The 22,445-nt window shown below is 43.5% G+C and overlaps 1 protein-coding gene and 1 long non-coding RNA gene across 2 annotated transcripts in view; both read right to left on the bottom strand.

Annotated features, from left to right (window-relative positions):
• The window catches only part of LOC124556859, a 158,345-nt gene extending 153,236 nt beyond the window's left edge, over positions 1-5,109 (bottom strand). The window contains exon 1 of the long non-coding RNA XR_006968709.1: positions 5,012-5,109. This is a non-coding gene — a long non-coding RNA (uncharacterized LOC124556859). The remainder of the gene's footprint in view (positions 1-5,011) is intronic.
• Positions 5,110-5,111: 2 nt separating this feature from the next.
• Positions 5,112-22,445, bottom strand: part of LOC124556149 — a gene marked incomplete at its 3' end in the record, with an annotated part of 33,881 nt that continues 16,547 nt past the window's right edge. The window contains exon 3 of the mRNA XM_047130162.1: positions 5,112-5,324. Within this exon, the coding sequence (XP_046986118.1) occupies positions 5,112-5,324 (213 nt within the window). The remainder of the gene's footprint in view (positions 5,325-22,445) is intronic.

Genomic DNA, 22,445 nt, shown 5'->3' with positions numbered 1-22,445 from the left:
CGCGGGTTGCCATCAAAGGAGGCGCGCGCTCCATTAGTGACGCACCGGGCGCCTATTGACCGGCGCACATTGTCTCACGTGCGATTGCCTGCCTGCTACTGCCCAACACCAGTTGCGCCCCGCCCTGGCCCTCGGACGCTTCTAATTCATCCTCCTCCTCTGGGCCCAGTGTGCTAGCGCCCGAATACCCCGCGAGCATATAACCCCATCGAAACTGAAGAACGATATCGGCAATACGAGGGGTATCCAGAAAGTAAGTTGGTCACGAAATGGAATTCATGGTGAAAATCCCATGAAGCGTTACACAGATTCGTTGGGCAGTGTTTCTATTATGCCTGTCGAGAGCTTCACGTTGCACTTCGCAGTTCTGAGTGCACAGTGAGCGCGTAACTGAGATGACAAACGGTCATGGGATAGCGGTATGCACATATGCAGATAGCTGTGATATCGCGTAACCAAGGTTCAAGTGGTTCAAATGGTTCTGAGCACTATGCGACTTAACTTCTGGGGTCATCAGTCGCCTAGAACTTAGAACTAATTAAACCTAACTAACCTAAGGACATCACACACATCCATGCCCGAGGCAGGATTCGAACCTGCGACCGTAGCGGTCGCTCGGCTCCAGACTGCAGCGCCCAGAACCGCACGGCCACTCCGGCCGGCTTAACCAAGGCAGAAAAGGGCTGTGCATTGGCGGAATTGTCATTTCTACTCTGGTTTCTGACGTTATTATGGCCGCATGACAGGATTTAACAGATTCTGAACGCGGAATGTGAGTTGGAGGTAGTCGCATAGAACATTCGGTTTCGAAATTATTAGAGCATCCCATATTCCGAGATCTTCTGTGTCAAGTTTGCGCCGAGAATACCAAATTTCAGGCACTGCCTCTCACCGCAGACAACGCAGTGGCCTACGGCCTTCACTTAACGACCGAGAGCAGTGGTATTTACGTAGAGTTGATAGTGCTAACAAACAAGCAACGCTGCGTGAAATAACCGTATAAGAAAGAGCTTCTGGCCACACCTTAAATTAACCATGACAAATCCACTCGTAACCATACCGCCCTCGCGTAGATGCACCAGAATGGCACAAGGAAAAGAAGACGATTTTTTTAAGATTCTGCACACATATTGACGTTTTTCAAGAAAAATTTTACTGCTGAATTTCTAACGCTACTCTCCTTTCGTCCTAAATGTGACAGAGATGGCATTATACATGCGCACTTACATGTTACTGAGCAGCATACTACAGAAGGAGCAGAATGCAGTCAACTATCTGTCTTTCTAAATTTACTTTTGTCTTGAGATTGTTCGCGCGTAGTGGCACCGGAAGATAAGCAATCCTCGGTTCACAATGACTCGTTACGTCATTACCTTAGTGCGTCCTCTGCACATGTTGTAAGGTATGACTTAAGAATTCATCGGCCCCCATTATAGTTATGTTGATGAGGCATAATGTAACTTAGTACGAACCTAGGTGTGCCAGTATGTCAACCAACCGTGTTTCTGTTAAGCTACGTCGCGCGCACATCTAAGTCAATTCCGTAGTTTAGTTTGTTTGGAAGTCCGCCTACCAAATCAGCTGCTATAAAAATTATTTGGTTTTTCTTGTCGTAAGTGTACTGAAAACTAAGGAAGCTACCCCTGTATGCGTTTCGCTTTATTAATGAAGGCTCCTCGGTGGTGATTCAGTTTACAGGTCATATTACGCACAAAGTCTAAAGCAGATGTTTCTGATTTGCCCTTATTACTGTGTTGTGTAGTGCTGCTTGGTGTTCCAATATTTTGTGGGTTTTGCCAACCTCGCGAATGCATTATTTGTAAGTGCAATGCAGTTTCTTGGAGGATTATTTCGCTCTCTCCCCCCCCCCCCCCCCCACACACACACACACACACACACAAACACACACACACACACACACACACACACACTCCCACGCACAACACGTGTGTGTGTGTGTGTGTGTGTGTGTGTGTGTGTGTGTGTGTGTGTGTGTGTGTACGTGTACGTGTGTACAGTTGTATGTGTGCAGGGGATGCTCCTTTTGTAACACATGGTGAAAGTTACAGCAGTGATGTTAGGAGTGGTATTAAGGATTCACTTTGGGAGGGGATTTGAGAAAAAATGATTGGGTGGGGTGGCGGTTTGGACGTGGTTTGTAGGGGACACGGGAGGGCTGAAATGAAGATGATATACAAACAAATTTCAGGATTGTAGCCGGGCGTCGGTCAGTAGACCCCACGATATTTAAACAAGTCACCTGTCACTCACCTTCAGGTGAGCCATGAAAGATTACCGAATACTTGCTCCGTTTCCCAATATATAGCGGGCTGCGAATATTCTGTGCATGTATCAAAATCAAGTTGACGGACAGACCACACTTCCCGGTGTCAGTGCCCTCACTGGTGGAACCCGGAAATTCAGCTGTCTTGGGCATTACTGCTCGCCGCTGCCGTTGGTGCACGCTGACGTCTTCGATTTGAACAGTGGAGGTGATGCGGCTCTATGTACTGTCCAATTGGTATCCGCTATGACAGCACGGTTCATCAGGTTTTCCACCAGGTGCATTTCTATGGATTCTGTAATAATTCAGTCCCAAAAAGATATTGCTGTGGTCAGGATCATTGTTTTATGATACGCCATTCAGTTTCCATTATAAATACTGTGTTCGCGTGTAGGGGTCTTGCTTGGTGGCAAAAGGTGAGTGCAACGTTAATGTCCAGTCCAGCATTTTTTCACAATACGTGTGGTGGGTCCTATGTAAGCGATACCATATTGACAAGATATTTTGTAATTCCCGACCCTCTACAATAACAAGTCGTCCTACACTGAGCCAAAAAGCTCTGCAATCTAAGATGGTGGACGGAAAATCACTTCCCCCTGAACTTTAGAGAGGATTTTTGCTATTTTAAACGAAATGGTGCCCGCAAAAGGAAGAAAAGCGAAAGATTTTGCCGTTATGTTCTCTTTATCCACTTCCTGATACTAGGTCTGACAGTGCCCTGTTGATCTGCAGGGTGGGATATCCATTTCCTATCAACAGCGTCTTTAGGTGGCGAGCTCTTTAGGCAAACTATATGACACATAACTGAATACCTCAGAGACCAATCATTCTTTCGTCCAACCAAGAATCCAAGAAAAGCAGCAAGGCATCTTTCTCTATTTCCGTACATTTCAGGTGAAAGTGATTTTCCCTCCACCATCTGAGATTGCAGACATCTTGGGATCTGTAAAGGACGGTTTTATTGCGGAAGACCGTAATTTCATAATACCTTGTCATGTGGTATGGCTTACATAGGACAGACGACACGCGCTGTGAAAGAACGCTGCACTGAACATCAACGTTGCACTCGACTTTTGCAACCGAGGAAGTCCGCGGTTGCCGAACACTGTATTTCCTCCGGACTGTCTACGAAGTATGATAAAACTATTATTCTGACCACAACAATATCTTCTTGGGACTGCATTGTCACAGAATCCTTGGAAATACGCCCGACGGAAAAGCTGTTGAACCGAGATAGCGGCTACCAATTGGACAGGGCATGGAACCAGGTGATCTGGACAAGCTTCTCTAATTGAAGACGACATAGTGTGCCAACGGCCTCGGCGAGCGGTAATGCAGGGGACAGCTGAGTTTCGCCAGCAGAGAGAGCACTGCCGCCGGGAAGTATGGTCCGTCCGTCAACTTTATTTTGATACATGCGAGGAATACTCGCAGCACCTGAAGATGATTGGAAGGTGACTAGTTGAAATATCTTGTGATGTATTAAACTTCGATCGCTCCAAGTCTGAAAATTGTTTGAAAGTTCAATTCGTCAGGAAAATTTTAAATTTCTCAGGAAGAGGATAGACAGAAAGTTATCGGAGGGTGAAATGTGACTAGGTGCGAATTAAAATTGTATGGTCATGTTTAGTAATGTTCTGTGCGCTATGCTAACTTTAGTATACTGTTTGCTAGGTTGAATCTGGTGATTTTGTATCTGTCTCTATTAAAGGTGTGGTCATTTTCTTTTTGGTTATGAAAACATTTTTTATTGCATACTACTATGATTTTCTTTTCATTTATGGTGGTGGTCTAGTTGTTCTGCCAAGGTAGAATTATTTGTTCTACCTTATAAAAGACTGAGTAAGTGCTTGTATGAAACCCACTTCGGGTTTTGCACTAAAATTACTTTCATTTTATTACAAAATTTGTGATCCTGACAAGTCGGCCTCATATCTGTTTGGTCAACACGTCTGACTGACATGAAATGGACTCAGGCTCGATTCCCAGTCCATCGGAGATTTTCTCCGCTCGGAGACTGGTTGTTGTGGTGTCCTCGTGAATTCATCCTCATCTACACGTAAGTCGCCAACTTTGGGGTCAACTAAAAGACTTGCACCTCGGCCGCCAAACTTCTCCAGGCGGGGACTCCTGGTCCTCAGTGCCGTACGATCACTTCCATCCATTCACCCTGACAGGTACTATATTGACGAAATGAAACATACCACTTGTAATACGCCGCTATCATACATTTAATACCCGGTGTGGTAACCGTATACGTTAAAGCCACAGCTGCCGATAGGGGTAGGTGCAGCGGCCTGATTCGAATCTGCCCAGCGGATTATCGACGAGAGCCGGTGTTCCAGTCAGTCAGGATGTAGCTTTTAGGCGGGTTCCCACATCCCACAAGGTGAATAACGGTCTGGTATCCTTTTTCTGCCTCAGATATAGGCAACGTAAATATTTAGAAAACTTTCTCTCACTTGTATGTAGAGTTTGACCTACGCATAAACGGATGGGGTACGCTGATTCGGATCCTGGAGGGTGAATAGCAGACTGATAACCTTAGATGTTAAATCTCCTTAAACCCGTAATCATCAGCTTATATTTAACAGAACCGGCAAGAGCAAGATATAATAAAGGCTGTTTTCGTTCTAATCACAACTGAAATAAAACGACTTAATCGACAGAATGGATAGCAAATAAGGTACTAGCTCATCACTTTGGCACGTACAAGTATTCACTGACCTGAGTGTATAGTCTCAACAGCGTAACCGCTGGGAGGACCGCTGGGTGCGCTGCTATGGCTGTGTGGATGTTCGTCCTCATGGTCCCCTTCCAGTAATGCCTTGGTCGCCACATGTTTACCGAATTCTGAGATGGCTTCACCCTTGGCAGCCAGGAAACGTCCCTTTGCCTCAATGACGTTTCCCTTTGCCTTAATTAGCTGGCCCTTAAGTGCAATTATGCCGCCCTTGATGGCCTTTACAGCCTGCAGCAATGAAGACAGCAGTGCACGCTTGAAACTCCAGATGTCGAAGGATTTGTGGTCATAGCTCTCCTGTGAAAAAAAATGTATACATTATGTCCTGATCTATGAGGTCAATATACAACCTTGCAAAAGTAGTTTCTCGTGATAGCGCTTTCAAGAAGGTAATGTATCATAAATATTTAAAGCAGTTCCATTTATGAGATTAAATTGAGAACTGTGAGGAATGACTAGATAGTAACTTTTTTACACTTTTTCCATACAACTGCGTATTATAAAAAGCTAAATATTACTGTGTTTTCAACAGGTGGAATGTAGACATCATTTAACAACGTCAGCTGACTGACGATGACAAAAACTAATTAACCAGGAAATACACAGCACGCTTCTGCTAAAACACACACACACACACACACACACACACACACACACACACACACGCTTGGGTAATCAGAATATGCACGGTAAAAAAATAATGACTGTAATAGATTTATAAAAGTAAGCTCATTGCAAATGCATTCCGCTGAAAAGCGTAAAAGTATGAAATTAGCTTCAAACACTAATGTTCATTTCAATGTAAACAAAGTGGATCAGTACCATTCATCGTATTTCAAGGACAACTGATGTATTAGATAAAAAATATAATTAAGAATATTAACTAAGCTACACTACTGGCCATTAAAATTTGCTACACCACGAAGATGGCGTGCTCCAGACGCGAAATTTAACCGACAGGAAGAAGATGCTGTGATATGTAAATGATTAGCTTTTCAGAGCATTCACACAAGCTTGGCGCCGGTGGCGACGGCTACAACGTACTGACATGAGGAAAGTTTCCAACCTACTTCTCATACACAAACACCAGTTGACCGGCGTTGTCTGGTGCAACGTTGTTGTGATGCCTCGTGTAAGGAGGAGAAATGCGTGCCATCACGTTTCCGACTTTGATAAAGGTCGGATTGTAGCCTATCGAAACTGTGGTTTATCGTATCGCGACATTGCTGCTCGCGTTGGTTGAGATCCAATGACTGTTAGCAGAATATGGAATCGGTGGGTTCAGGGGGGTAATACGGAACGCCGTGCTGGATCCCAACGGCCTCGTATCACTAGCAGTCGCGGTGACAGGCATCTTATTCGCATGGCTGTAACGAATCGTGCAGCCACGTCTCGATCCCTGAGTCAACAGATGGAGACGTTTGCAAGACAACAACCATCTGCACGAACAGTTTGACGACGTTTGCAGCAGCACGGACTATCAGCTCGGAGACCATGGCTGCAGTTACCCTTCACGCTGCATCACAGACAGGAGCGCCTGCGATGGTGTACTCAACGACGAACCTGGGTGCATTAATCGCAAAAAGTAATTTTTAGGATGAATCAAGGTTCTGTTTACGTCATCATGATGGTCGCATCCGTGTTTGGCGACATCGCGGTGAACGCTGCAGTAAAGGCTGCAGTTGCCCTTGACGCTGCATCACAGACAGGAGCGCCTGCGATGGTGTACTCAACGACGAACCTGGGTGCACTAATGGCAAAACGTAATTTTTTGGATGAATCAAGGTTCTGTTTACATCATCATGATGGTCGCATCCGTGTTTGGCGACATCGCGGTGAACGCACATTGGAAGCGTGTATTCGTCATCGCCATACTGGCGTATCACCCGGCGTGATGGTATAGGGTGCCAGTGGTTACACGTCTCTGTCACCTCTTGTTCGCATTGACGGCACTTTGAACAGTGGACGTTACATTTTAGATGTGTTACGACCCGTGGCTCTACTCTTCATTCGATACCTGCGAAACCCTACATTTCAGCAGGATAATGCACGACCGCATGTTGCAGGTCCTGTACGGGCCTTTCTGGATACAGAAAATGTTCGACTGCTGCCCTGCCCAGCACATTCTCCAGATCTCTCACCAACTGAAAACGTCTGGTCAATGGTGGCCGAGCAAATGACTCGTCACAATACGCCAGTCACTACTCTTGATGAACTCTGGTATCGTGTCGAAGCTGCATGGGCACCTGTACCTGTGCAAGCCATCCAAGCTCTTTTTGACTCAATGCCCAGTCATATCAAGGCCGTTATTACGGCCAGAGGTGGTTGTTCTGGCTACTGATTTCTCAGGATGCATGCACCCAAATTGCGTGAAAATATAATCACATGTCAGTTATAGTATAATATATTAGTCCAATGAATACCCGTTTGTCATCTGCATTTCTTCTTGCTATTTTAATGGCCATTAGTGTAAAATTATGTTCTTACCTGATACCATCCTCGTCACCTATACACATTATCTGATTAGCGATGTGCAGGTCCCGATAATTATAAATACGAGGGATAATCAGTAGTTGTAGCATACCGTAGGTTACTTTTTAATTACTATTCACTAGATAGCTCCTACCAGTTTACTGCTGCTCACTGTTTTCTTCTTTAGTATTCACTAGATAGCCATTAGCAGGAAAATAAGCACAGCTCTAGCTTCTACCATACATTTTCATTTCTTTTCATTGTTGAGTGTCATTTCTGCCAACTAGAGTGTAGCTGTTAACCTTATGTGGCAGTAGGTTTCCTTAATTTTCTTACAGTAAATCACATATTAGCTGGATGGATATGGACTGTGTCTGTTGTGTGCGGATGCAGGATGTGTTAGCCACAGTCCTAACACACCTGGAAGCTTGGTTGGCCACAGTCAATAGGCTCCAGAGTGCTACCTTGAGATGAGGTGCGGATGGGGTACCTGCGGCACCCTCTGCTGTACTAGATGAGCAGGGGGGATGTGACAACTCTCTGTCACTGAGCCGACCTCAGGCACGACTCAGCCGGCCGGCCCACTCTTACCTCTTTTGTGATTGGCTCACTGTGTCGAGGTCTCGAGCCTCAAGGCGAAGGCTGCATGGGGGACGCAGGTTCCTGCCAAATCCCATGTACTTTGCCAATAGATTCAGTGCGCTATATGATGCTGGGGGGGGGGGGGGGGGGGCTGAATCGGATCAGAATGCACAATCTGCCAGGATAGTGGCTGCTCCTTCAACAAGGTCCGGACAGGCAAGTGGGGATAGGCTCTGGCTCTGAGCACTATGGGACTTAACATCTATGGTCATCAGTCCCCTAGAACTTAGAACTACTTAAACCTAACTAACCTAAGGACAGCACACAACACCCAGCCATCGCGAGGCAGAGAAAATCCCTAACCCCGCCGGGAATCGAACCCGGGAACCAAGTGGGGATAGGGGTTGGTTAGTTATCGGGAGCTCCAACGTTAAGCGGGTCATGGAGCCCCTCAGGAACATAGTGGCTAGGGCGGGGAAGAAGTCCAACGTTACCTCGGTGTGCTTGCTGGGGGCCTTGTCTGGGATATGGAAGAGGCTCTTCCGGCGGCTGTCGAGCGTGCGGGGTGCAGCCAGCTACACACTGTTTGCATGTAGGCACCAACGATGTCAGTCGTCGGGGACACAACCTTGTGTCCTTTCGACGGCTGACTAAATTGGGGAAAGAGGCCTCCGTCTTTCGAGGAGTAGAAGCCAAGCTGACGATTTGCAGCATCGTACCCAGGGTATACCGGGGTCCTCTGGTTTGGAGTCGAGTGGAGATTTTAACCACAGGCTACGTCGACTCTATGACGAAAATGGTTGTAGATTCCTTGATCTATACTTTAGGGTGGAAGATTGTAGGACGCCCTTCGATAAATCAGGGGTGCACTACACACAGGAAGCAGTTAGATGGGTAGCACAGTACTTGCGGCTCGCACATGTTTTTTTAAGATTAGGTTCCTCCCCACGGAAAACACACCGTTGGCCTGAAAAATTACCAATTCATGACACTGATGTGGGTGTGCCAACTGTAAAAACAGGTCAGTCCAAAGGATTTACATATACTAAATCTCGTGTTAGTAAATTATCGAAGTGTCTGTAGCCAAGATCCCCAGGTTACTCTCCGAAATAACCAGTAGTAATTTCAACATTGTGTTAGGTACCGAAAGGTGGTTGAAGCCAGACATAAACAGCAGTGATATTTTGAACCCGGTTTGGACAATGTTTAGGAAGGATAGGACTGATGGTATGGGAGGTGGTGTGTTCATTGCAGTTGAAAGCTGTTTAAACACAATTCAGATCGATACTGGCTCGGTATGTGAAATGGTCTGGATAAAGCTGTCAATCAGACAAGTAGTGACCATTGTATTAGGATGTTTTTATAGACCACCAGCATTCGTAACAAACGTCTCAGAACGTTTCAGGGGAAGTCTTGAGTACATAGGAAACAAATATCCAAATTATCCATTAGTTATAGGTGGAGACTTTAATCTGGCGTCCATTGACAGGGAAAACTACACGTTTATCACAGGGGGCAGAAGCAAAGACTCGTGTGCAGTTATTCTAGGAGCGTTCTCAACAGACAACCTTGAGCAATTGGTTAAAAAACCAACTAGTGATGGGAACGTTTTGGCGGCAAACAGACTCATCTTTTTGAGGAAGTTAATCTAGAAAAAGGTATTAGCGACTGTACTGTCATTGTGGCTCCTATGTCAGTGGAAGTTTAAAAAACAAACAAAGAAACAGCGTAGAGTTTTCTTTTTTGGGAAAGCAAATAAAAGTTTCATTAATTAATATCTTCATATATACATACAGTTAAGGCTCACCGGCCGTTTGACCATCTTCTTCTGTGAGGATGCACAAACAGTGCCCGAACTCTTACGCGAATCGGCAAAAAGCCCCGAGTAAAGAGTATGATGGACAGCGGCACTATTAATATAGTGCGGGGCAATAAGTTTGGAATGTGGGTCTCAAGGGAGGCGTGCCAGAGATAAATCTCTGCAGTCGCACTATCCTCTGTGTCCTCGGTGGCTCAAATGGATAGAGCGTGTGCTATGTGAGCAGGAGATCCCGGATTCGAGTCACAGTAGGAGCACAAATTTCAACTGTCCCTGTTGACTTATATCAATGCCTGTATCCAACTAGGAGTATTCATTTCATTGTAATATCTTCATAGTCAGCTCCAAACATTCACCGCGGGACACAAATATATTGAGCATCTTTGGTCGGAATTTAAAGTCATTGTCCACCACGTGCTAGAGAAACATGTGCCTAGCAAAATTATGGGGGAAGGAAAGGATCAACCTTGGTTCAACAAACATATTAGGAAGTTGCTTAGAAAGCAGAGAATTTTGCACAGTCGTATCAAACGTAGTCACTCCCTCGCTGACAAACAGAAATTATGCGAAATGAAAGCAGCTGTCAAAAGGTCAATGAGAAATTCTTTTACAGAATTCGAAAGCTATATTTTATCTGCAGATTCTAAAAATAACCCCAAAAATTTTTGGTCGTACGTAAAATCTGTTAACGCTACAAATAAATCAATACCTTTTTTTCCTGACAGTACGGGTAATGTAACGGATGATGATAAACAGAAGGCCGAAATTCTAAACCTAGCTTTCAAAAACTCGTTTAGGGTAGAGGACTGCAGCACCGTTCCCCCTTTAGTGAATCTGGGACGGTAAAACATTTAAGATTATTAGACGCCAGGAAGGAATCTGGCGCAGACGGTATTCCCGTAAGATTTTTTGTTGACTATGCTACAAATATAGCACCATTCTTATCCGTCAATTATCAGAGATCATTGGAAAAGCGGAAAGTTCCACAAGACTGGAAGAGTGCCCAGGTCATAGCAATGTATAAAAAGGGTAGAAAATCGGATGCACATATTTACCGGCCAATTTCACTCACATAGATTTGTTGTAGAGTCACGGAACATATTTTGTGTTCAGATATAATGACCTTTCTAGAAGCTCATCTGCAGAAACAAACACGGTTTTAGGAAACAGCGGTCATACGAGACACAGCTGACCCTCTTTGTGCATGATATACAACAGACTCAAGATACCGGCTCCCAGGTTGAGCCATATTCCTCGACTTTCGAAAGGCGTTCGATTGAGTTCCGCACTGTCGCTTGCTCCAAAAAGTGCTCGCTTACTGCCTATCCGATGACATATGCGGTTGGATAGAATGTTTTCTAACAGACAGAGAGCAGTATGTCGTCCTGAATGGGGAGACATCAACAGAAACAAGCGTAACAGCAGGTGTGCTCCAGGGCAGCGTAATAGGCCCTCTGCTGTTTACGATGTACATAAACGATCTGGTTGATGGTATTGACAGCGGCATTAGACTGTTTGCCGATGATGCTGTAGTCTACAGGACAGTAATATCACACTAAAGCTGTGAACAAATCAATGAGGATTTGCAGAAAATAAATGCGTGGTGGAATGACTGGCAGTTATCTCTCAATATTAGTAAGTGTAACCTACTGTGTATAACAAAGCGAAAATCCTCATTAATGTACGAGTACAAAATAACCAGTCTTTGTAAGCGGTAACATGCGTCAAGTATCTGGGTTATACAATTCGAAATAATCTCAAATAGAACGATCAGAGCCGCGCGGAGTGGCCGCGCGGTTAGAGGCGCCATGTCACTGACTGCGCGGCCCCTCCGGCCGGAGGTTGGAGTCCTCCCTGGGTGTATGTCTTGTTCTTAGCATAAATGAGTATAAGTTAATTTAAGTAGTGTGTAAGTCTAGGGTCGATGACCTCAGCAGTTTGGTCCCTTAGAAATTCACACATATCTGAACATTTGGAACGATCAGATTACACAAGTAAAGGGTAAGGCGAACTCTAGATAGCGGTTTATTGGTAGAATCCTGAAGCGATGCAGTCCTTGAACAAAGGAAACTGCTTACAGTACTTTAGTTCGTCCTGTATTAGATTAGTGTTCGTCTTTATTGGACCTTTACCAATTGGGTCTGATTCAAGAGATTGAGAAGGTTGAAAGAAGAGCGGCAAGATTCGTGACTGGTACATTTAACCATAGTAAGATAGTTACAAATCTGATAGAAAGTTTGAAGTGGGACACACCTGCAGATAGACGACGCGCTAAACGGAAGGAGCTGCTCACTAAATTCCCAAATCCGATCTTCACCGAGGATGTAGAGCATATATTATTACCACCAACTTTCATACCGCGCAGTGATTACCATTCAAAGATAAGGGAAATTAGAGCTCGTATTGAGGCGTTCAGACAGTCGTTTTTCCCTCGCGCGGTGCGCCAGTGGAAGAGGGGGGAAAATATGACTTTGGCGCGAATAGTGCCCTCCACTACACACCGCCTGGTGGCTAGCGGAGTATATATATAGCTGTAGATGTAGAAAATGTAGCAGTAAACAGTAAAGATAAAACTCTTTAATTGTTATGTATTCTTTTCGTGATAATAATTTGGGAGAAATCAATATCAACTACACGTCTCTTAAGCGTCCTTTTCTGTACGCTAACTTGCAATTATAATTCATCGCGTTGAGTATTACATTCTAAAATCAACTGGTGTATAGGAAATGGATCAAAAATTCTCACCGGATTAACGGACGTAAGCCTGATAATCAACAGATTCGGTGTTCCCAAGTGCCACAGAAACACAACTTGCAAACATAGCTAGCCACAGAACAGTTAACCCCAATTTCTGACTGGAGAGGTACATGACAGTCTTTCCTTGAGGCTGAGTGTGTACTATATTAGTACAAGAGCAGCTCATAGAATCTCACCAGGTGAGCCCCGCTTTATAGTACCAAAAGAAGGCACCTCCGCTTGATCGTTCTGCAGTTCAGAGATGATAATGGTCAATCGACAGGCAACAGTTGTAACTACAGAGAATTTAGAAGAGTTTCAGTCAAACAGAGCGTGGATTTGGGAATAATATTGGCAAATGAAGCATCACTCTGGCATTGTTGAACAGAATGTGTTGTTAGGTTGGGAAAACAGAGTGTCATTCAAGAAAACGACAAGTACCTAACAAATAATTTAACCGGCAAAACAAAGAAATCAGATTGGTCAACCAAACGTAAGAACCTGCTGAGACCTAATTGTAGAGAATTACAGAGGAGAGAGGTAAGTTAGAGACACACTTGATTCTACTGTGATGTCTGTTGTATAGCATTTCAGTTTCTGCCGGAAAGTCATTCAATACACTTCTCATGACTACATATGCAGATGGTCTGTCAATATCAGGGCTGTTAAACACATGATTTGACCCAGTGTGGTCACCACTTATACACATACACATAGATTCCATTCCACATGCTCAGGTTAAAACCAAGCTGCTAAAGTCGTTAGATGCCAGCACAGTGACCATGGACTGTTTGATTGAAGAAGGCAGAAAGATTTGTGTTAAACGTCCAGTCGACAACGAGGTTATCATAGACGTTACACAAACTAAGAGTAAGGACGGATGAGTAAGGAAATCGGCCGTGCCCTTCCAAAGGATCCATTCCGGAATTTGCCTTCAGCGATTTAGGGAAATCACAGAAAGCCTATATCTCAATGTTCGGAGAAGATCTGAACCATCGTCCCTCTTAATGCGAGTCCAGTGTGCTAACCACTACGTTATTTCGCTAGGTATTGCTTGACAAAGAAACACACTAAGACGCTCAAGCAAAAGTCAGTTTTGCAAAGATTTGTTTGTCTCAAATTAATAAACACACAGGAAATTGAGCCTGAGATTGCATGGGCACATTATTGTCTATTTTTAGATATTAGCAGGCTACGTTTTGAAAAGACGGTGATTGTTTTGAAACAAATAGTTAAGGGTAGGTTATGAATTAACTCTGTAAATGATAACTATGACAAAGTTACTCATAGTTAAAAATGGATTAGTTTTGTCAAAATAATACCAACTGTGATTCATCTTGACAGCAATAGCTGTTTTCTGATTTTGAGTATCATAGATATTCCTTTGATTTTATCACCTGTAAGAGTCCTGTTTGCAAATATTTGCTACACTAAGGCACCTACCTGAACTTTTGAGGGAATTACACATTGGCCTTTCCACCTTACCAAATGGTTCTTATAAAGTTTTCTCCTTATCATCAAAATATTATCAGTGTTAGCTGTAGTTGCTGGATAATTACTAGCTTTATGGTGCTTTCTAGTCAGGGGGGGGGATTGCTTTCAGATATTATGAGTATTGCTCCTTCAATGGTCATAAACCTAGATATCAGTGTTACCAGCACGTTCTAATCCCATCAGTTACTAGATATTACATCCCGTCAGTTACTAGATGACAATGACCAATGAATATTCGATTGAAATCTAGTAGGATTTTAACCATCTGACATAGCTGGCAGCCCTAGAAATTTTCATTTACTCAAGTCGTCACGAGACAATTGATTTGTATATCGTGTAAATAAATTTATAAAAACTCCCATACTGGTGGAAAGAGAGGAATTTACATTGGGATTCCCTTTTGGGAATCTAGAAGGCTGAGCGCGTGGGCCTGGGATGCACCTGAAGCCTGGCCGGGCCCCTACTACGGTACTGTGGCTCCAACCTGTATCATACAGGCCATATCCTGAAGACTTTTCTTTAAAAGGGACTGAACAACGTATAGAGACCCTCGGAGTAATGAAAATGATCTTTCAGTGGCGCTTAGCCGGGCGAAGGGACGCCGGAGAACTTTGTTCTGTAAAAAGCGTGACCGTTAGGAATGCTCCTGTGAGTGTCAGGACAGATAACATCTTTTCCACAGTCTCGTGAAAGCTTAGGGCACTTACAGTATTATGTTTGGGTTTTACTTTCATCCTTGTGGTGGTGAGTTGATTCTAGGGGCTCATCTTCTTCAGGTGGGAGCATGTTCCATTGGCTCTACTGTGCTGACTACGCTGCTGGGAGTTAAATATTATTATCATTTCTTTTGACTGGGAGCAGCGGCTAGCGAATGCCTCTTTATTGACCGTAATGGTTGAAAGAACGCGCTACTCTGAGCACAGGCGGCGAGCCATGCAGAGCGAGTCTTTCTTATTTCACAGCGAGATGTCTTAGAGTACAGTCTGGTTTCTAGAGAGCAGTTGATCGTATTTTGGATTAGGAAGCTTTTGGTGAGCAACAGCTTGCCTTGATACTGCACTGGGCGGTGTAGTGGTATCAGGCTATCAGCGACAATAGTTTGTGGAGACATACCAGGATAACAGCCAATTTGCATATGCTACTCGCAAACGAAGTGATGGGATGAGTTGTAGCAGCATCGGGTCATAAGCAGCCGCAATCATTGAACCTGCTATGGTGAGAATAGGGTGCAATTCGAAGTTCTCAGTCAGTTACAAGGGTTAGGACGGTTAGATCTCGCTCATGCATTGTGGAGGGGGGGATTAGATTACCAGTAATATGCGTTTGCGAGAAACACAGAGCTTAGGCTTCTACTTAATTATCTTTTGACCTATTCTCCTTGAATTGTTTGAGTCGAGTAATCACTGATTTTGGCAGTTAAAGTCAAGCGAGTACGTGTGATAGAGTAATGAGGGAGATAACCGTATTCATTTACTTAACCATAATCACCATGGTCTTTCCTCATACTTCAGATGAATGTTAGGTAATGTGTAATTTGTTATTACTGCTGTTTCATTTCCTGTATTAGAGGGTTCAATACAGTTAGTTTTTCCAAGCTTGTTTAGCACTTTTGACGACTGTGTTTTTCTGGTGTTTTTATAAATAAATTGATATTGTTGGGTCATTGATTTTCATTTAGTAAATAGTGTGACCAGTTCAAATATTGTACTAACAAACCCACCACCATAACTTAACAGTTACAGCCATTTCTTTAATTATATATTAATTGTCAAGTGGGGATTTAGGTGCGTTTCTTCATGTTTGCAACTTTGTTTTTCTGCTGTTTTTATAAATAAATTAATATTGTTGGATCATTGATTTTCATTTAGTAGATTGTGCGCCCACCTTAAATATTGTACTAGTGAACGTACCACCGTAACTTAGTTGTTGCAGCCATTTCCTTAAATATTCATTGCTTGTCAAGCAGGGATTTAGATGTGCTTCCTCAGGTGTGACAGTTCGCCTGTATAGCTGAGTGGTCAGCACGGATGACTGGCATTCAGGGGACACAGGTTTGATTCCAGGTACTGGCAAAGGTTTATCCTCGGTTTGTGGACTTGTACAGGGTGCACTCCGTTTCGTGAGGCTATCTGGGGAGCTGTTCGAACGATTACTACTGGTTCTAACGTCCAGAAACGCGGCAATGGCCAGGGCAGTAGTGTGTTAGCCAGGTGCCCCTTCATACCACATCCAGTGATGCCATTGCTAGAGGATGGTCAGTTGGGCCCGATTAGCCCGTCTAGTGCCAGAAAGCAAAACTTTTCTTTACTACCTCTTGTAAAACAACTGGTAACCACTAGGTTCATGAGAGCTCTCTGCAGCAGTAAGTCCCGAGTATCAGGCAGCAATATAAATTTTACTTTGTCAGCCCAGGGATATACTCACATTGATACTGGCTTTTCCTTCTAGGATAGTTTTAATTAGGATGTTTGGGTGCCCTGGATTGTAGTCAGAAATTTTCTATGCTACGTAGATGCGGCAAATTCCGATGACTGCGGTAGATGGTATGGATGAGTAGCTTTTTAGAAAATATTATGATTATTTAAAGAATTTTGAAGCGGAATAGTTTGTATAACTACTAATAATAATTTGCAGAACATTTAATAATTTGCATTTTTATTTCAGCTTGGAAGCTTCGTCCACTCTTTGCTTTGTTTCTGTATTTATTGTGTCTATAAGGGCGTTAGCGATTCACTCGCTATACATCAGAGGAAAGTAAGCAGGTTCGACAAGAGATTAGGCAAAAAAATCAGCGAGGGCAATTTTCAGCAGATCAGGACGATAGGTCAGAGTAAGAGTAGACCAGAGGTTGAAAAGATTATTGAGATAGTGCATGCACAGGTGGAGGATGGAGAAAATAATTCGGTAGCTGTCAGAGAAGTAGGTCAGATACCGGGGGGAAGGAGAGAATACATTGAGGAAGGGAACAGGCACATTGAGACGCAGTGATGGAGAATGAACATAACGAGAGTGCAGAAGGAGCCAGAGAGGAAGTGGTCAATGTAATGTCGGAATCTGTGTATATGTGGGGAGATGAGAGAGTAGATCATGTATCAGGTGATAATGCTCAAGTGAGTCAGCTAAGTACATCGACTGCTGTTGTTAGGGAAGAGAATGTGGATGAAAATATACGTGGATTTTTGTACAGGTGATGAGGGAATCCAAAGAGAGATAACAGAAGCAGAAGAAGAAGGCAAGGGAACGATATGAGAAACAGAAAGCACAAGATAAAGAGACAAGAGTGACAGGCAGGAGGAAAGGTTGGCTGAAATCGGGCTTAGGTTGAAGCAGTTTCCGGTCATGCAATCAACGAAGCAGAGCGATGGAAAGAGGAAAAGGATAACCACACGGTGCAAGCAGAAACGAGGGTTAGAAGAAGTTGTGCATAATACACTAGTGGTAATCGAGCAGAAACAATGTGGGGCCACGGAACAGATGAAAATTAACAGCCACAAGATGACGAGGGAAACTATAAGAAATGAACATAATGGATCTGTTGTTTTGTGGCCGTACCAGTCTCTGAAACAGTGGAGGTGCAGGAGTTATTGAGATTTAAGTAATGGCAGCAGAGTATAAATCAAAGACATAAACAACAATAGGAAATAATAAAGGAAGAGATAGGCAATTTCGAAGTGAAAGTTACTGAATATCAGGAATAGAGGAATGAGGAGCTGAGGTGTACTGCAGCGCACACTCATTTCTTAACTACTCTGTAGCAACTAAGTTGCCTCGTTCATTGATCAATCAAAGAATAGAGCAGACTCATGCACTGGGTGCATCGTGTATCAATCCTTGATCACTGATAAGCAGTGTAACGAAGTCATCAAACGACGGTTCGTTCTATTACAATCACTTTCTAAGATTCAAGTACTTAGAGATAACAGCAGTAATCTGCATCCATAGGCTTGGAATGAACAGTTAGATTTTTCGTTACTTCCAGCATGGTCAGAAATCCATCAGGCAGAGTATGTGTGCAATTATCTGTACCATGCATGCATGTGTGAAGGAACATTGCACATCGTGGATTGTCAACGCAGACATTGTACAATAGCATAATAAGATAGTGTGATGAGCAAGGAGGAAATCTGATAAAAATCATGAAAAACTATGAAAGATAAATCATGAGGAAAAATATGAAAATTTTTGGCAAACATTCAATACGGAAAATAACTGAAGACAATATACATCAAAGGTAGTAAGGTGAATAACAGAAACACGTGGGGGAAGTCTAGGGTAGGCATAACAGTTTTTTACGACTTAAAATTTTCTTTTGCAATTGTGAATAACGTGTGAAGTAAAGATAAATAAAGTGTTTTAAATATTAATGAGAGGTAAAACTGAGGAGCTATCGAAAGGAGTAGGATATGAAGACGCAAGGTACCTCAGAAATTTTATGCTTCAGAGGCAGCAACATGATGTACAATTGGAAGGCTAATTTGGCGTCGAATGAAATGAAAGGATAGTCTAGGAGCAGGAAATGAGGAAACGTGGGACGAAAAGGTTGGTAGTAGACGATGTATAAATGAAGGAAGACCAGAGATGATGTGGAATCGAGAGTGATACCAGTACTTACGTATTTCCTTTTGTTGGATGATAACGATAATTGGAGCGCATAGCGGCGCATGAAGCATGACTGGGGCCATTTGATAACGTGAGATTAGATTTAAGATGCCTGTCATAAATTTAAATAATGATAAGAGAGTTTGGAAGCATGACATTACATTTACGATACATGTATGTAAATGAACATAAGGATCAGACAGTTGATCATGAGACAATGCAACCACAGGACTCGCATTCGGGCGGACGACGGTTTAATTCCGCGTACGGTGATCATGATTTAGGTTTTCCGTGATTGCCCTAAATTGCTCCAGGCACATGCCGGTTTAGTTCCTTTGAAAAGGCACGACCGATTTCCTTCCTCGTCCTTCCATAATCCGGCCGGCCGAAGTGGCCGTGCGGTTAAAGGCGCTGCAGTCTGGAACCGCAAGACCGCTACGGTCGCAGGTTCGAATCCTGCCTCGGGCATGGATGTTTGTGATGTCCTTAGGTTAGTTAGGTTTAACTAGTTCTAAGTTCTAGGGGACTAATGACCTCCGCAGTTGAGTCCCATAGTGCTCAGAGCCATTTGAACCTTCCATAATCCAATGAGACCGATGACTTCCCCCACAACAACCCAACCAAACCCAACCATGCAACTATAACAACTATGTAAGATAGGAGCATGGAGAAGATGTGTTTGCATGAGACTTAGAAAGTGATGGAGTACTAATAACAGTTGCTGAACAGAATTGTTTAATCAGTAATCTATTAGAGAGTGAGTGAGTCAATGTAGGATTACTAGGAGAATATTTATTGTAAATTTAGATTTTCGTGAAAGTCATGATCAGAGGTAAATACATTATGTGAAATGAGCAGTTTCAGTAGTTTTTTCGTAAAGTTAAAGATTTTGATGAATATTATGCTTCTTGCTCCGCTGCGCTCCGCAATATCGTTTCTTTCAGGAGTGCTAGTTCTGCAAGGTTCGCAGGAGAGCTTCTGTGAAGTTTGGAAGGTAGGAGATGAGATACTGGCAGAAGTAAAGCTGTAAGGACGGGGCGTGAGTCGTGCTTGGGTAGCTCAGATGGTAGCCGGCACGTTAACTCAGCGTGTTCGGTCAGAGGGTTAGCTGACGTCCGTAATAAAAAATACTGAGTTAATAGATCAACGACGAACTGAAACGGGTGTCTTGCGTCGTCTGCGACGAACAGATGCAACGAACGGAAAAAAGAAAAAACACACAACAAAAATGAGATTAAAAAAAAAAAAAGAAATATGGTAGAGCACTTGCCCGCGAAAGGCAAGTGGTGAAACCTGTATCATGAAATAATTAATAATAATAACTGCTTGTGTGTAAAGATAACTTAGGAGGAACAAACAGATAATTTTATTGAACAGTTTGGTTCATGATATGTATAAATGCATGAAGTATTAAGAGGCATGGTTGGTAATTCTGCTTGTGATTTTATGTGCAGGGATTTGAAGCAGACAGTCGCATGGAGACACTGACATACAAAGGACCCATCTTCACAGAGATGAACAGCACAAGACAAATGAACTAGGTAGAGGGGAGGACATGAGAGCTGTAATCCCAAGGGGTCGAGCGCGGCGACAAGAGGGATTTCAGCTGGTGGCCTTATCGCAGAAAAAGGTGCGCTGAGTTCCTGCGCATGGCGCCTGTGTAAAGGTAATTTCAGGTGTATCCCAAGCAAACATGACGGGACCGCTACTATTTCCAATATAGCTAACTGAGTTGGTGGATAACGTCGGGATATCTATGAGGCTGTTCGCAGATGATGAGATGATGCAGTCGTCTATAAGAAGGTAGCAACGCCAGAAGAGTGTATCAGACTGCACGAATACCTGCACAAGATTGACTACTGGAGCACGGATTGGCAGTTGACCCTGCGTGTAGATAAAAGTAAGATACTGTTCATAAATAGACGAAGAAGAGCGCTATTGTGAGATTACACCATTGGTAACAAATAGCTGAAAGCGGTTAAGTGCCATTAAATACGTAGAAGTAACCATCCGGAGTGACTTAATGTGGAATGACAACATAAAACAAACAGTAGGAAAAGCTGGCGCTAGCCGAGACTCATAGGAAGAATCTTAAGGAAGTGTAATTCATCCACGAAAGAAGTGGCTTACAAAACACTTGCTCGACCGATTCTTGGGTATGACTCATCAGCCTGGGAACCTTACTAGGCCTCATTAATACGAGAGATAGAAAATATCCAACGAAGAGCGGCTCGTTTCGTCAATGGATCTTTTAGCCGGCTTAGAGCATTACGGAGATTCTCAACAAACTCCAGTTTCAGACGCTACAAGGGAGGCGTCGGGCATCATGGGGAGCTTTACTGCTGAAATTCCGCAAAAATACGAGTACATTCCCATGCGCCATTCGCGAATGGACTGGGGAAGGGAGAAAATGTAGATTCTTCCTACTATAGTGTAAATGCAGAATAAGTAAAATTTCATTAGTTGTTATACCTCCTGGTGTTGCAGTTTTAATGGTCCGTATGGTATTCCCTTAGTGAATTTGTCGTTAGAGAATAACTTGAGTGCAATGGGAAGGTTAGAGGAGTCGTGAATGGGTGTTTTGCAGGCCCTACAGAAACACACATTGGAAAACTTTTGAAAAACTGCAGTAACTTAAAAGATAACTTGAAAAAATTGTCGAAATTTTTGGTTAATGATTACTGTCAGATACAGAATGATACATCTTTACCCATGTATGTGAAAGACTAACTCAATACTAAGAACAAAAAACTGCACTATTTTTCTCACGGCGGCACTACAGCAACGGTTACAAAACAGCTGGTATAAAGTACAGCTAACCAGTTGCAAGAAATGGTTGTTTTCAAATGATCATGACCACGGTCTCGACGGATCTAAACGCGTCTTCTTCAGAAGAGCTGACAACTTCGCATTAGTAAGTCACTCAGTAAAAGCTGTCTCCACATGACATTTATCGTCAACCACCTGTATATTCATACACTAAGTGATCAAAAGTATCCGGACACCCCCATCAACATAATTTTTTATGTTAAGTGCATTTTGCTGCCACCTACTGCCAAGTACTCCATATCAGCGACCTCAGTAGTCATTAGACATCGTGAGAGAGCAGAATGGGGCGCTCCGTGGAACTCACGGACTTCGAACGTGATCAAGTGATTGGATGTCACTTGTGTCATACGTGTCCAAGCGAGATTTCTGCCTGCACAGCGTCCTGACAAGAATCCAATAGAACATCTTTAGGATGCTTGGGATAGCCGACTTCGTGCCAGGCCTCACCGACCGACACCGGTACCTCTCCTCAGTGTAGCACTCCCTGAAGAATAGGCTGCCATTCCCAAAAACCTTCCAGCACCTGATAGAACGTATGCGTACGGGAGTGGAAGCAGTCATCAAGGCTAAGGGTGGGCCAACACCATACTGAGTTCCAGCATTACGGATGGAGGGCGTCACGAACTTGTAAGTCATTTTCAACCAGGTGTCCGGATACTTTTGATCACATAGTGTATGTAAAAATTAAGGCCCCTAGAATCAAAGGCTTGTCATATCAGTAAAACAATCACTTAGAATAACAGTCGATGTTTACAGCTACATGCCGAGTCGGCAATCACTTAGAATAATATACCATGTTAGTAGTTACATGCCGACTCTGTTGGCTGTCCTTTACTCCTGCTGACAAAAAAATTGCTTTTAAACGCATAAGTGCAATAATGTTGTGT

Source organism: Schistocerca americana, chromosome X, assembly GCF_021461395.2.
Source record: "Schistocerca americana isolate TAMUIC-IGC-003095 chromosome X, iqSchAmer2.1, whole genome shotgun sequence".
Classification (NCBI taxonomy): domain Eukaryota; kingdom Metazoa; phylum Arthropoda; class Insecta; order Orthoptera; family Acrididae; genus Schistocerca; species Schistocerca americana.
Note: the sequence above shows the minus strand (reverse complement) of the source record. Positions and strands in the feature narration are given on the sequence as shown.